The 12,446-nt window shown below is 40.8% G+C and overlaps 1 protein-coding gene across 1 annotated transcript in view; it reads left to right on the top strand.

Annotated features, from left to right (window-relative positions):
* The window catches only part of DSCAM (DS cell adhesion molecule), a 524,904-nt gene that overhangs the window by 332,046 nt on the left and 180,412 nt on the right, over positions 1-12,446 (top strand). The window contains exon 9 of the mRNA XM_054578507.1: positions 7,315-7,593. Within this exon, the coding sequence (XP_054434482.1) occupies positions 7,315-7,593 (279 nt within the window). The remainder of the gene's footprint in view (positions 1-7,314; positions 7,594-12,446) is intronic.

Here is a 12,446-nt window from a genome sequence, read left to right as displayed (position 1 = left end):
GCCATTCTCCACTTGGATTAGTAAAACATGAGCTATGTTTCATTTCCTTGATGTTATGATGATTCAAGTGGCTTTTCTTTAAACACTAGAGATATGGGTTAGTTTGGGTTCATCAGAAAACCACTCAGTTTTATTACCAGTTCTTCTGTTAAATGTATCATTGTCTTCAATTAGGAGAAATACAACCATTCTCCTCAGTCCAAGCTGACCCTAATTATTAAATTCAGAAATTGTCAAGAATTCTAAAGTTGTTCATTATTTTTTAAATGTTAAAGAATTGTTTATTTCAACATAATATGATTATGGCTATAAAACTCCTTCCATTAAAAACCTTGAAGAAACATCTCCTGTGACTAAGAACTAGAATCACCCCAAGAAACCATGTGATGCCTTCCACCATACCCCACTGCAGGCATCTGGTTGACCTAGTTTCTTGAAAGTGCTTTGGAAGAAGATACTGTCCTCTTTCTCAGAGTCAGTTTTAGTGTTTTTACACCCCCAAATTCCAAACAGTTTGTCTTTTTTCTTATGTCTAATTTGTATAATATCTTTTCAGCTGATGAAAATAACCGTTTGTTTCTCTTCCTTATAATTCTAAATTATGCCTTAAGGATTTTCCCCCCAAAGATTTCTATTATATTTTCTCACATGAGCTTAATTAGCAATTTTGAAAAATTTTTGGAAAAAAGGTTGTTTTGCTTACCTTTCTACTTACGTTGTTATATTGATGACTCTACAGTTATCACCCATCTGACAGTCCAAAATGCCTTGTTCAAAATTATTGTAGAAGAGTTAGCCCCTCCTTATATCTCAAGTGTGCCCAAGTTTTTAGGCCTGTTGGTTGAACCCTATTTCTCAGGCCTCCCCTTCTGGGAATCCTTTATTCTGTGTATGTGTGGCCTGTATGCACTTGAATATTTATACATGTGTCTTGATTTATTTTTGCCATGCTCTCTTGTTGTTCTGAGTTGATACATTAGGATTTTTTGAAAGCTAATTCCAATATTAGCAATGAATTCTTCTTCATTTTAGTTATATGTGACATATACTTACTGAACTTATGAATAGGCATAACCCTATATTAAAAATAAAGACAGAATTTCAGTTCTGAACTGAACTGACCACTGGCAGAATTTGAGACAGTAAAATGAGTAAAAACAAACACTGACTTTTTATAGGTCATGAGCAGCAATCTTAAAATTAAACTTTTACACTGTTTTCACCTTCTTCTGTTATCATCCCTCTTCTGTTCTGCAGGAGAATAAGAAGTTATTGCTAACCATCTACAATGAGTCTTATTAAAAGGGAGCCCAGTACACATGACACTTCATCCTGGACCATAGTTCAAAATGAATAAATGTGAGGTGGATGGATGGACAGATGCGTGAATGGACGGATAGAGCACACAGAAGCAGGCTTTCAAGCAGACCTAGTTTTATTATTAATTGTAGATCAATTTTTTTTACTTTAGCCAGGGGCGTCCAACCTGCAGCCCATGAGCTACACGTGCCCCAGGATGGCTATGAATGCAGCCCAACACAAAACTGTAAATTTACTTAAAATCTTTTTTTGCCCATCAATTTTCCTTAGAGTTTGTGTGTTTAATGTGTGGCCCAAGAGAACTCTTTTTCTTCCAGGGTGGCCCAGGGATGACAAAAGGTTGGACACCCCTGCTTTAGGTAAAGCAAACTCTTACAGGTTGGCTTCTCCAGGGAATGGTCTCAAGGGGGTGGAGGTGAGAATACAAGGTGGTTATCAAGGAGGTGCTATTGAGTAACACCTGTGGAAGCAGGGCAGGAAAGAGGGGCTGGGCCCGGGCTGAAGTTGAGCTATAATGCAGATGAATGACAGGCTTGTCCAACCCCACAGCCAGCTCTGGAGCAAGAGCGGCCCCTTAGACCTATCCTGAGTCAGGGAATAATTGCCCTCCTCAGTCAATCATTGGGTGTAGGCCACCCTAAAAAGGACCTGTCCTTGGTGAGGTGGCTTTCTGTAGGGGCCATTTTTGAAGTGGCTGATTATTGAAGAATGCCACCTGACATCACCCCCAGAATCTGGAGCGCACACCTTTTCTTAAAAAGGACTCTGGGCCACGTGTCTCCATGTACATCAACTCCTACCAGCTCCACAGATGTCAGACAGCTGTAGATGTGCATTTTAAACACCTTTTGCTAAAATAGTTTCATTAAATTGTTTCTGCTTTCTAGAATGACATTAGTCCAATATTTCAAATAAGAAATGAAAACAATCACAGCATATGATTGGACTCTATCTTTGTCATCAAAACAATTTTTAACTCAAAGAATGTCTAGGGTTTCTTTTTTATTTCTATGATTTCTTTAATTTATTCAGGTAGTATCTGTGCATCTACTATTAATGAGATCAAGTAATTACAGGATGTCTGCCAACAAGAGGTTGGGGTGAGTGGGAGGACCTACAGACAAACAACTTTAATGCATGGCAGGAGGTAGCAGATGGCTTGAGAGAGAAACAGTGTCGGGTGAGAAATGGAAACTGTCAGCTGGCTGTGGGAGAACAGGGAGAACAAATGAGAAATGCACTGATTTCAAGAAACACCGTCAAAGATATATGCATGAGGGGTGTTAGAAGCAGAGAAGATGGACATCTAACCAGTTCTGGGGGTGAGGTGGAATTGGAAGTCTGGAGTCAAAAAGAGCTTTCCAGAAGAAATGGAGTGGAGTCTCAAAGGGACATAGGGCCTGCGAAGGCCTCCAAAAGCAGGTAACAAGTGAATAAAGATGAGAGGGGTGAGAATGGGACAGAAATAAGGAGAGGCGTGATCCCTCACACTCAGAGTCAACGCTGCTGAAACAAAGGATTCTCACACGTTGTAGGACAACGTTATGCGGCAGCAGAGAGACAGGTATCAGGTCTCGTAGCATTTCTCTCCTGCCTGATCCTAAAGGCAGTGGTGTGGTTGAAGCGGAGGGACATGGTCCCCAGAGTTTGGGGATACTTAATCTGGTTGAGGCATATAAAATGATTGCAAGTGCAGAAAGACTTTAAACACTAGGATACGATGGAAAAAGTTTTAATACAAGGTGAGGATTTTGTGATTGGGAAAGAAAAGCAGCCAGGCACAGGAGATGTTGAGAAGTGGGGTAGACAGGACATAGCAACACCTGAAGGTGGTTAGAGATAGAGAGACATGAACAAGTGGGAACACTTCTATTATTCTGAGCACTATTCTTTCATCTGGGCATTTGGGTAGCACAGATGGGAATAGAGAATTGAAGATGGTGCCTCGTTTAAGGGAACATGATACATTTGGTTTGGAATCCTAGGTGCTTCTGGGACAGCCAGATGAAGGCATCGGCAGGCAACTGCACAAACAGACAGGAAGCTGGAGAAGGAGTTTTTGGTGGAAATATGGATCATGGAATAATGGCACTGAGGTGATGCCTGGAACAAAGATGTAGATGAGTACATCAGGGAAGCAGAGGAAGGGGTTACATGGTATTAAGCAGGGAAGCAGGGAGGCAGGGAACCGAGGAGTTATACAGTATTAAGAACAAGAATATTTAATTGACAAACAAAAAGGAAGAGTCTGAGTTACCATTTGGCAGCCTTCGATGGCGCTGAGCTGTCTCGGAAAAAGGACCTCTGACCTCTGTAGGGAATGGGATCTACTAGCCTGGTAGTAAGTGACAGTTAGCAGGTACACACACGTCATGTAGGAAGGGCATGTCAAAACCTGTTGCAGGTCCCATTCGGAGGAATCTCTGCTCCTGTAGCACCACAAGTTTTCGCTGTCAACAAGTCTTAGAGAATTTTCTGTAAAAGGTGGTATAATGAACCAGACGAAGCAAGCAATGTGTCTCCAAGGGGCGATGTGGCTTTGCCAAAATCATGATAAGAGTTTTTTGAATCACTCGGTTTACTTTTTGCCTCCAATCTTTATATTTTATGAGTGTAAAATATAAGATTTGGGACCCTTTCCAAACTTTTTTAAGCGTTTTCTACAACGGGCTTGTGATTCATGGCTGAAGCGAGGGAGATATTTGTAGTGAGGAGCGAAGTGATAGGACTGACAAATCGGTCTCTAGATTTAATTTGCATTTTAAAAAGTGCATCCTGATATAATGTTGGCAGCAAAGCAACAAGTAACAAACCTGATTTTGATATTATTCTGGGAAAATGGCTTTTCCCTCCAATTAAATTCTTCCTTTCATCATGAAATTCGTCACTATTTGAAAAAGTTTTTTTTATGTTTTCAAATATTTTAGCCGTATCTTTTTCCCATTTAATACATTAACTATAACTTAAGATTCAGAGTCTTAATTACGTAGTACTGTGATTTTGTTTTAAGTGCATAAAAGCTGAGTATTCAAGGGCCCCAGCATAGAATGTTCCCCCACTTCTGTGCATGTTACAACTCAAGTCTGCTCTTGATACTTTACACTTAGTTTCTTGCTCCCTGTGATATGCCATCCATGAGCCCTCATCCGTAGGCCCGAATCCTCAGCATCTGGTTTAGAGGAAGAAATGAGGTAAGCAGGCGTGTTGTAAAGGTTTAAAATATGTGCAAACCAGGGCCTTCCCTGGGAGTGGCAGGCGTAGGGTTAGTGGGTCAACCGCCTGATCTGTGTTTTCCCTGTGTGCGAGCCATGCTTCTCCATTTTCAAATTTGCTTCTGAACCTATAATGATATTCCTTAGAATTCTATAAGCCAATACATTACAGATATTTTGCAATTGTAGAAAGCATGGCTTTTTATTTTATTTTTTAACTCTGATTTTTCTGTAGCTACTTCTTGCCTTTGTTCCTGAATAACAGTACCTACATGCCCTTTCTGTATCCTATAACTATCTTCTTCTCTAAGAGGATATTCCTATATGTACTAATTATTGGCAGCCTATGCCCTACATATTGTTTTCTTACTAAGTAGATAGGAGAAAAATATGCTATGTCCTACCGTCTTTTTTTAATCTGGGAAGTAGAAAGTAAGTCCTTAAAAGATCATTCTCCCTGTTACAACTGATAAGAGAAATTGAGTTCTTTCCCTTGCCCAGTAACCTTACAACGTAACAGTTTTGTTTTTTCCTCATCTTAAAGACTTTGGACTAGAACCAGTGCTAATAAACTGATTCAAACGTGTGTGAAAGTCTGCAAGTGCCTCTGCTCCCTCATTCACTCCTCACAGCAGCACTTCCTGTGTTACAAGTAAGGAAACTGAGGCACAGAGAGGCACTGATAACTTTACTCAGGAGCACAGCTAGGCTTAAACTCAGGTAGCCTGGCTCCAAAGTTCTTATCTTTAAAAAATCACCTGCATTTCAGATAACGAGCCCCAAGCCAACATTGGGTGCCCGGGTTTGTCTAAGTAGATGGACAACCAGATTTCTGTGGGGGGGGGGGGGGGGGGGGAGGAAGGAAATGTAGTTGTTTTTTTTATTTACAAAGGGAAGATTATGAAGTGTTCCTGATAGTTACATATGGAGTAAACGTTTATGCTACTCGGATCAAGATTTAGAGAAATGGGGGCCCCTTTGCTGCTCCCTCTGCCTGCTGTCAGCTCTGAGTAAGCCCAGGGCGGGCCAGCTTGCCTCTCCTGCCAGAGCCCGGTAGGACGTCCTCCTGAGCTCCTTCTCTCTGCACATCGGGTCAGCTCTTCACAGACCCAAAGCTCACACTTTACACTGAGAATCCACAGCAGTGTTGACGTTGCACTTGTCTACCTTATGCTATTTTTGTTTGCTTGCTTGTTTGCTTCTCTGGTAAGATCTAACTTGACCCATCTAGTCCTTCTAACTCTGGCTGTATTTGCAATTGTGAGTTCTGGCTCCCAGCTGCTTATGAAAGCATGTAGTAGTAATAGTGATAATAATAATAACAGCAATATTAAACGATAGAATAACCACAGCTGTGCTCTACCAATATCCACAGCCCAGGTCAATGCACAAAGGCTCCACTGGACAGAGATACTACATTAAGTTCATTGCTGTATGCCCAGCTCACACAGTGCTGCCAGTCATATACCAGGGGCACAATAAGCACTTCTTAAGCAAACGAATGAATAAGTGGTTTCTATTCAGATGTTTCTCAGCTGGATCTCTTACATCTCCGCCAAGTTGATAATTGCAGTGAAACTACAATTGGTTTAATGAACAAACATCCTGCTATTTAATAACTTCATTCTGTGAAATCACCTAGTATAATATACTGGTTCATATTGGCTATTGCATGCTTAATAACCTTAGTTTGGCCCCTTGGTTATTTTTAAGTCCCTGCAAAAACAAAAACAAAAACAAAAAACCCAACAAGATCTGAGCCCTTACTGTACAGTGAAGTACAATAGCTCCATAATGAAGGGCAAAGCAACACTTTGAGTTTCAGTTCCCTCGTTGTGAGGTGAGGCTGTCAGGAGCTACCCCATAAGACGGAGCGGGAGCACACTGAGAGCTTGCCCACGATCCCAGAGCTACGAAATAACCGCGGCAGGATTCAAACCTGGCTCCTCTGGCTCCATTTAAACCATTTTCTGATGCTGTGAGGCCATCTAGCAAGGTACTGAGGGAGAACAGTCCTGAGACAAGAAGAGTAATTGGGAGTTTGTCAGGGAAACTAAATCAGGAAAAGGTTTTCCAGAGTGAGCTCAACCGTGTCTATAAGCGGCCGAAGGCTAGAACCTTGGTCTCGTCTCCACACTCAGAAAACGCCCCCTGGATGATTTAGCTCATAACTTAAGATCATGTGCATGGGATGTGTAAAACTGAGGGGATCAGAATAAAGATGTGATGATCTTAACATAAAATGCCTATTTTTAACTAACATCTGCTGTTAGTTGGGCATTGGACATAAGAAAATGTTTAACAAAAATAGGAATCTCTGCTTCTTCCACAAGTTTAAAGTAGACCTGTGGCCAAGGCCGGGGACGGGCTGGTGGGGACAGTACCGTAGTGCTGATAACAGCCAAGCAGGACACATCATTTTATAAGGTTCCTCAGGGAAAACCAAACCCAAATTCACAGAATTTACACTGAAGAAAACAGACGCTGAGATGTTTTCATTCCAAAATGATTATTGAATTTAAAAAACAGTTTATTAAAATGAATTACATTAAGCATAGTTGCTGAAGTACAGATCAAGCCATGCTTTTATTTAGAACAATGAGAAAATTCAAATAACAGGAGAACACAGTTTTGTATCTGCTTATGGTTCATATATATATAGTAGCAGTGACCAAATTCCTCTCTCAATGTCACGCAAAAGGAGTAAAGGACAAGAGAATGTAGAATATTTACACAACTCACTATGATCTTTTCTCCATTACCCTTTCCCCTCTTCTTTCAGTTCCGCCTTTTATCCAACCTTTTGAGTTTCCAAGATTCTCCATTGGACAGCGGGTCTTCATCCCCTGTGTTGTGGTCTCAGGGGACCTGCCTATCACAATCACCTGGCAGAAGGATGGCCGGCCAATCCCAGCGAGCCTTGGGGTGACCATTGACAACATTGACTTCACCAGCTCCTTAAGGATTTCCAACCTCTCCCTGATGCACAATGGGAATTACACCTGCATAGCCCGGAATGAGGCCGCGGCTGTGGAGCACCAGAGCCAGCTGATAGTGAGAGGTGAGTGACTGAGCAGCCCAGCTGCAGTGTTTGCTTGAACTATTATGGAAGTGCGCCTAGAATTCATAGACTTTGCTGTCATCCCACTAAAAAATTACACAACTATAGAAACTAACTGTGAGCTCCCCCAAACTCCAAGCCAAAGTTTTATCTACCTAAAAAAATGAAGTTTCTTTTTTATTGAATTTATTGGAGTGATATTGGTTAACAAAAGTGTACAGGTTTCAAGAGTAGAACTCAAGAAAAAAGAAATATGTGAATGGAAACATGGGAGCTGTAGGGTTTAATTCATGAAATAGGACTTTCCTACTAAACTAACCCAATGATTTTGAGGACCAAAGTCCGTGAGCTCTTGCTGTGTTGTGTTTGTTTCATGTAGTGCTTTTTATAATATTATTTAGTTTGGTGGTTTTTAAAAACATTTGTCAAAGCCATATATCACAGTTTTCCTAAAGAGTGAAAAAAGAATAGCTTTTTATATTTGTTGTTTCAGTTTTAGAAATGTGGTTTTCTTTGTTCCTTCTTCAGTTTAGCATTAAATCTGTCATAATTTTGGGAGGCTATTGCAACATTCATTTAATTAAGCAAACTGTGATCATGGTTATGCAAAAGTTAAAATTGGATAGTCTAACTTGCGGAAAACATTGGCGGGGGTCTCAGTATACCTAGAATGTAAGTATCAGTCTTATTTCAAATCTCCATTCAAACACCACATTCCCGTTAGAGTTCACACTCCTCATCTGGAAGGCGAGCTGCTGGTGTTCCGTGGAGTCTCTTGCGCATGGATAGTCTGTGATGTGATGGTTCTCCAAGGGTTGTGTGCTTTCACCTACCAGTACAACATTCACCCCCGTTGCCAAAGTAACTGCATGAATTTAAAGATTTATGTTATTGGTTATTTGTATTTAAAAGTCCCCAAACGTTGGGCTCTCTGTGTAATTCCCAGGAGGGGATGATTTTCATCATCTTCAGAAGTAAGAGATCTGGGCAGATTCTTTCCTGAGTTGTAGATGCCTGCGTTCTTCCTTAGTCCTTAAACCTGTCCCCATGACACCTCTTCCTTTCTGACAGAAAAGCAATGTGCTTTCTACCTATTTGCCAGCAAAAGAAACTGAAGCACATAGACTCATATGAAGTAATCAACTTTGTTTTTGTAAAAGAGATTGTCCACAAGTAAATGAGTAAGAAAAATGTCTTCAGTTAGAGACAAACTAAAGATAGAAATGACATTTTTCTCTTCATACCTTACACTTTTGATTATAAGAATTGGGATACCTGAATTATTTCCCATTTTTAAGATCCATTTCCTAAGTGTTTTTCTTTTTTTGATCATTTTTTTATTGTTATTCTATAATAGTTGCCCCAATTTTCCCCCTTTGCCCTCCTTCACCCATCCCACCCCCGCAATCCCACGGTCAACTCCCACACTGTGGCCTGTGTCTATGAGTGGAAAGAAGGGGAAGGGACTAGACTAAGTGTTTTCTTATAAGAATCGATTCCTGCTGCATGACCTGCAAGGGACGAAGCAGTACATCAGACTGTCCTCTATGCAACCTGCTCTGAAGGATCCAGGTCAGAGGACAGAAATGCCAGATAAAAAGGTGCACGGGTGTCCTTTGTATCACTTCCCCTTGCAGGAAAGGCAGCGAGGCTTTTAGACCCAGGCAAAGGTCAGATAAACTGCGATGGAGCCTAGCCATTTAGGATAATACAGTTGATCGCGATCTAATTGATGGCTTTGTGCGGTTGTTCTCCACATATGCTCAATAAGCTTCTGTAAAATTAGCATTAAGGCCCCATTTTGTGGCTAGAACCCTGAGAAAAGCAATGCGCTTCACAAGCAGCTCGGTGACTGGAGAAGTAGCCGAGGGCAAGGTGGTCTGGGGCAGCGGCCAGTCTGGACCTCGCCGTGGGCTCTCCTGGGAGAGTCAAGAAATCTCTGCTGGCTGTTTTCTGGTGCCAGCAAACCCCAATTAAATCATAATCTTTGGCAGTAGGTCCATCTCTCAGCTCTATGGAGCATTTTTTTTTCAAAAATCACCCATAAGTAGTCCTTAAATTTTGTCACACATCAGAATTATATGGAGAGCTTTAAAATAATTCCTGACATCCAGACTACAATCATACTAATAAAATAATCATCTTTGGAAGTGAAACCCAGACTTCCATAATTTGTAAAATCCCCAAGTTAGTTCTAATATACAGCCAAGTTTGAGCCCTAGCACCCTGGGTAATTTGAATATGTCGCTATTTTATAAGTCTGGATATTTTTTTCTAAAGGTGCACATCAGTCAGTGGTGACTTTAACCAGGTCAGTCACATGGCCCGATTTATCTTTCTAATGATCACACCAACAGCTGTGTGATGAATGGACTGGTCCAGAACACAAGGATCATAGGTAAGAGGCTATTTCTGAAGTTCAGGCAAGATAGAAAGGGCTTTGAATGAAGGTGGCGATGGTTAGGTAGTGAGAAGTAGTTGCATTTGCAATATGTATTGGAGGCAAAGCAAACAAGGCACGTTTTTCAAGTGAATGTGGCAAAGGAGGGAAAAAAGGAATTTATAATGAAGGTAAATGGAATTGTCTTCAACATAAGTGGAGAAGATGCAAGGAGTAGCAATTGTGAGAAGGGAAACAACTCCTTCCCTGAGATGTGGCAGACACGAGAGGGTCCAAACCCAAGGCATTCCAACCTTTAAGGCTCCAGAGTAAGAGAAAGAATCAGCAAAGGAGACAGAGAGGATCAGCCAGCAAAAAAAAGGAGGAAAAGGAGGGACTGTGGGGTCCAGAAAACAAAATGGGAAATGTATCAAGAGAGGAAGGTAATAAAGTATTTCAAATCCCACTGAAAGCAGAAGAGAAAAACCAATAATTGGTCATTGAGTTTAGAAAGACGGATATTACTCGTGACCTTGAAGAGTGGCATGGCCACAGGAAGTGCCTGATTAATGGGGCTTAAGGCGGATGAATGAGTGTGTGCAAACTCAAGAAAAGACAGCTATCCTCATACTTTCAGGTGCTGTGCTGTGACAGGAGGCAGAAAGTGGGGGTGAAAGATGGATGTGGGGCAAGGGTACACTGATGGGAATGAATCAACGGAGAGGAAAAAATGTGTGGCAGGATAAAGAGATAATCATAGTATCAAAGTCATTGAATTCGTGAATTGGGATTGAATTCTTTGCATTAGTAGAGCATGTTCAAACTGGTCTAGTAATAACCATAGTGGGGGAGGGGCCAGAAGGTAGAACCAACAGAAATGGTGGGAAATCTCAGGGAGGCAATTTTGGGTCAACTAATTTGGAATACACATTTAAAAAATTGTTGAATGGGGCCCTCAGATAGTAATAGGTAATGCATTTATTTTCCTACCGAACACAACTATAAAATTGGACAAAAATTCATAAAACAATAATTTTCAGGCAGTGGAACAGGCAGCACAGGGCTATGATCCATAAGAGAAGAGAACTCTATGAGTTGAACTCCAAATTCACTGCAGATTTCTATCTGCAGCACTTTCCAAACCATGGCAGGGGATGCACAGACTAAATGGGTAAGAGTGATCTTGCCGTGTGGGGAAAACAGAGGTGGGAACTTAGAACTATTGAGGCTCCGGGTTTGACAGGGCAGAGTACTGGGGAGTAAGGAACTATCTAAAAATCAATTCCTAAAATCTTTGTATACGGCTTCCTTAGAGTCTTTAGCTGGTCATCATGCTTCCCATGCATATGATGAGATTCCATGAAATCTAGCAGAGAACAAAAACCAGGAGTAGGTGAGATGAATAAAGATTTCAGAGGTTACACAGTGCTGAAAGTGTTGGGATTCTGACTAATGAAGGTAGAGAACACATGAGGAATTCGGCTGAAATCTCAGAGAGGCCACATACGAAGAGTAGGGCTAATCTAGCCCAAGGATAAAGGCCGCTGTAGACCAGTCCTTAAAAAGCCTGGAGAAAACCTTGGCAAAATAAACTTCCCCACCATGAAATTACCTTTCTTCAAGGACAACATTCAACACTCTTAAAAACAAAATGACAAAACCCACACTCTCAATAGCATAGAATATCAACACTGTCTTGCACACAATTACTAAATGTGGGAAGAAACAGGGGGATATGAGCCATAAATAAAGGATTTTTTTCAGTTGACTAATGGACACACAGATGTCAGAATTAGTAAGCAAGGTTTTGAAGCAGTTACCGTATTCCAGAATTCCAATGAAAAGCTGCCTGCAGTGAGCGAAGGGGGAAATGCAAGGAGGGAGCATAATTTTTTGAAAAATGTACCAAAAGAAAATTCTAGATCTGAACACAATATCTAAAATGAGAAATTCACTGCTTCTATTTAATAGGGTATTGGATACTACAGAACAAGAAATTACTGAGACTTAAAAGAGGTCAAGAAAAATATCCCAATTTTTTCACAGAGAGTTGGAAGACCAAAACATGTCTTCCAACAGTGGCCTCAGTGAATTTGGGACGATGTGAAGCAGCACAGCTTATGCGTAGTAAGAGTCTCAGAAGAAGAGGAAGGGAAAATGTGTATCTGAGTAATAACTGACTGGAAAATTTCCAGTTGTGATGAAAATACATGTCAACATATAAAAACAATCAATGAAACCCTGGAAGAGTAAGCAAAAAGAAAAATCATGCCCTGGCACATCATAATAAAATTGTTAAAAACTAATGATAAAATATTAAAAGCTAACAGAAAAAATAGACCCATTGAAGAAGAACCAATTAAGAAAACCTCAGACTATTCATCAGAAAAAAAATTAAGCCAGAAGAGAAAGCAACAGTATCTTTAAAGTGCTGAAAGGAAGGGACAGAGGAGGAAAAATGTTGTCAATCTAG

The sequence above is a fragment of the Pteronotus mesoamericanus genome, unplaced genomic scaffold (genome assembly GCF_021234165.1).
Source record: "Pteronotus mesoamericanus isolate MK-2021 breed Mesoamerican mustached bat unplaced genomic scaffold, CSHL_Meso_final contig_116, whole genome shotgun sequence".
NCBI lineage: Eukaryota > Metazoa > Chordata > Mammalia > Chiroptera > Mormoopidae > Pteronotus > Pteronotus mesoamericanus.
This window is presented reverse-complemented; position numbering and strand designations above follow the sequence as displayed.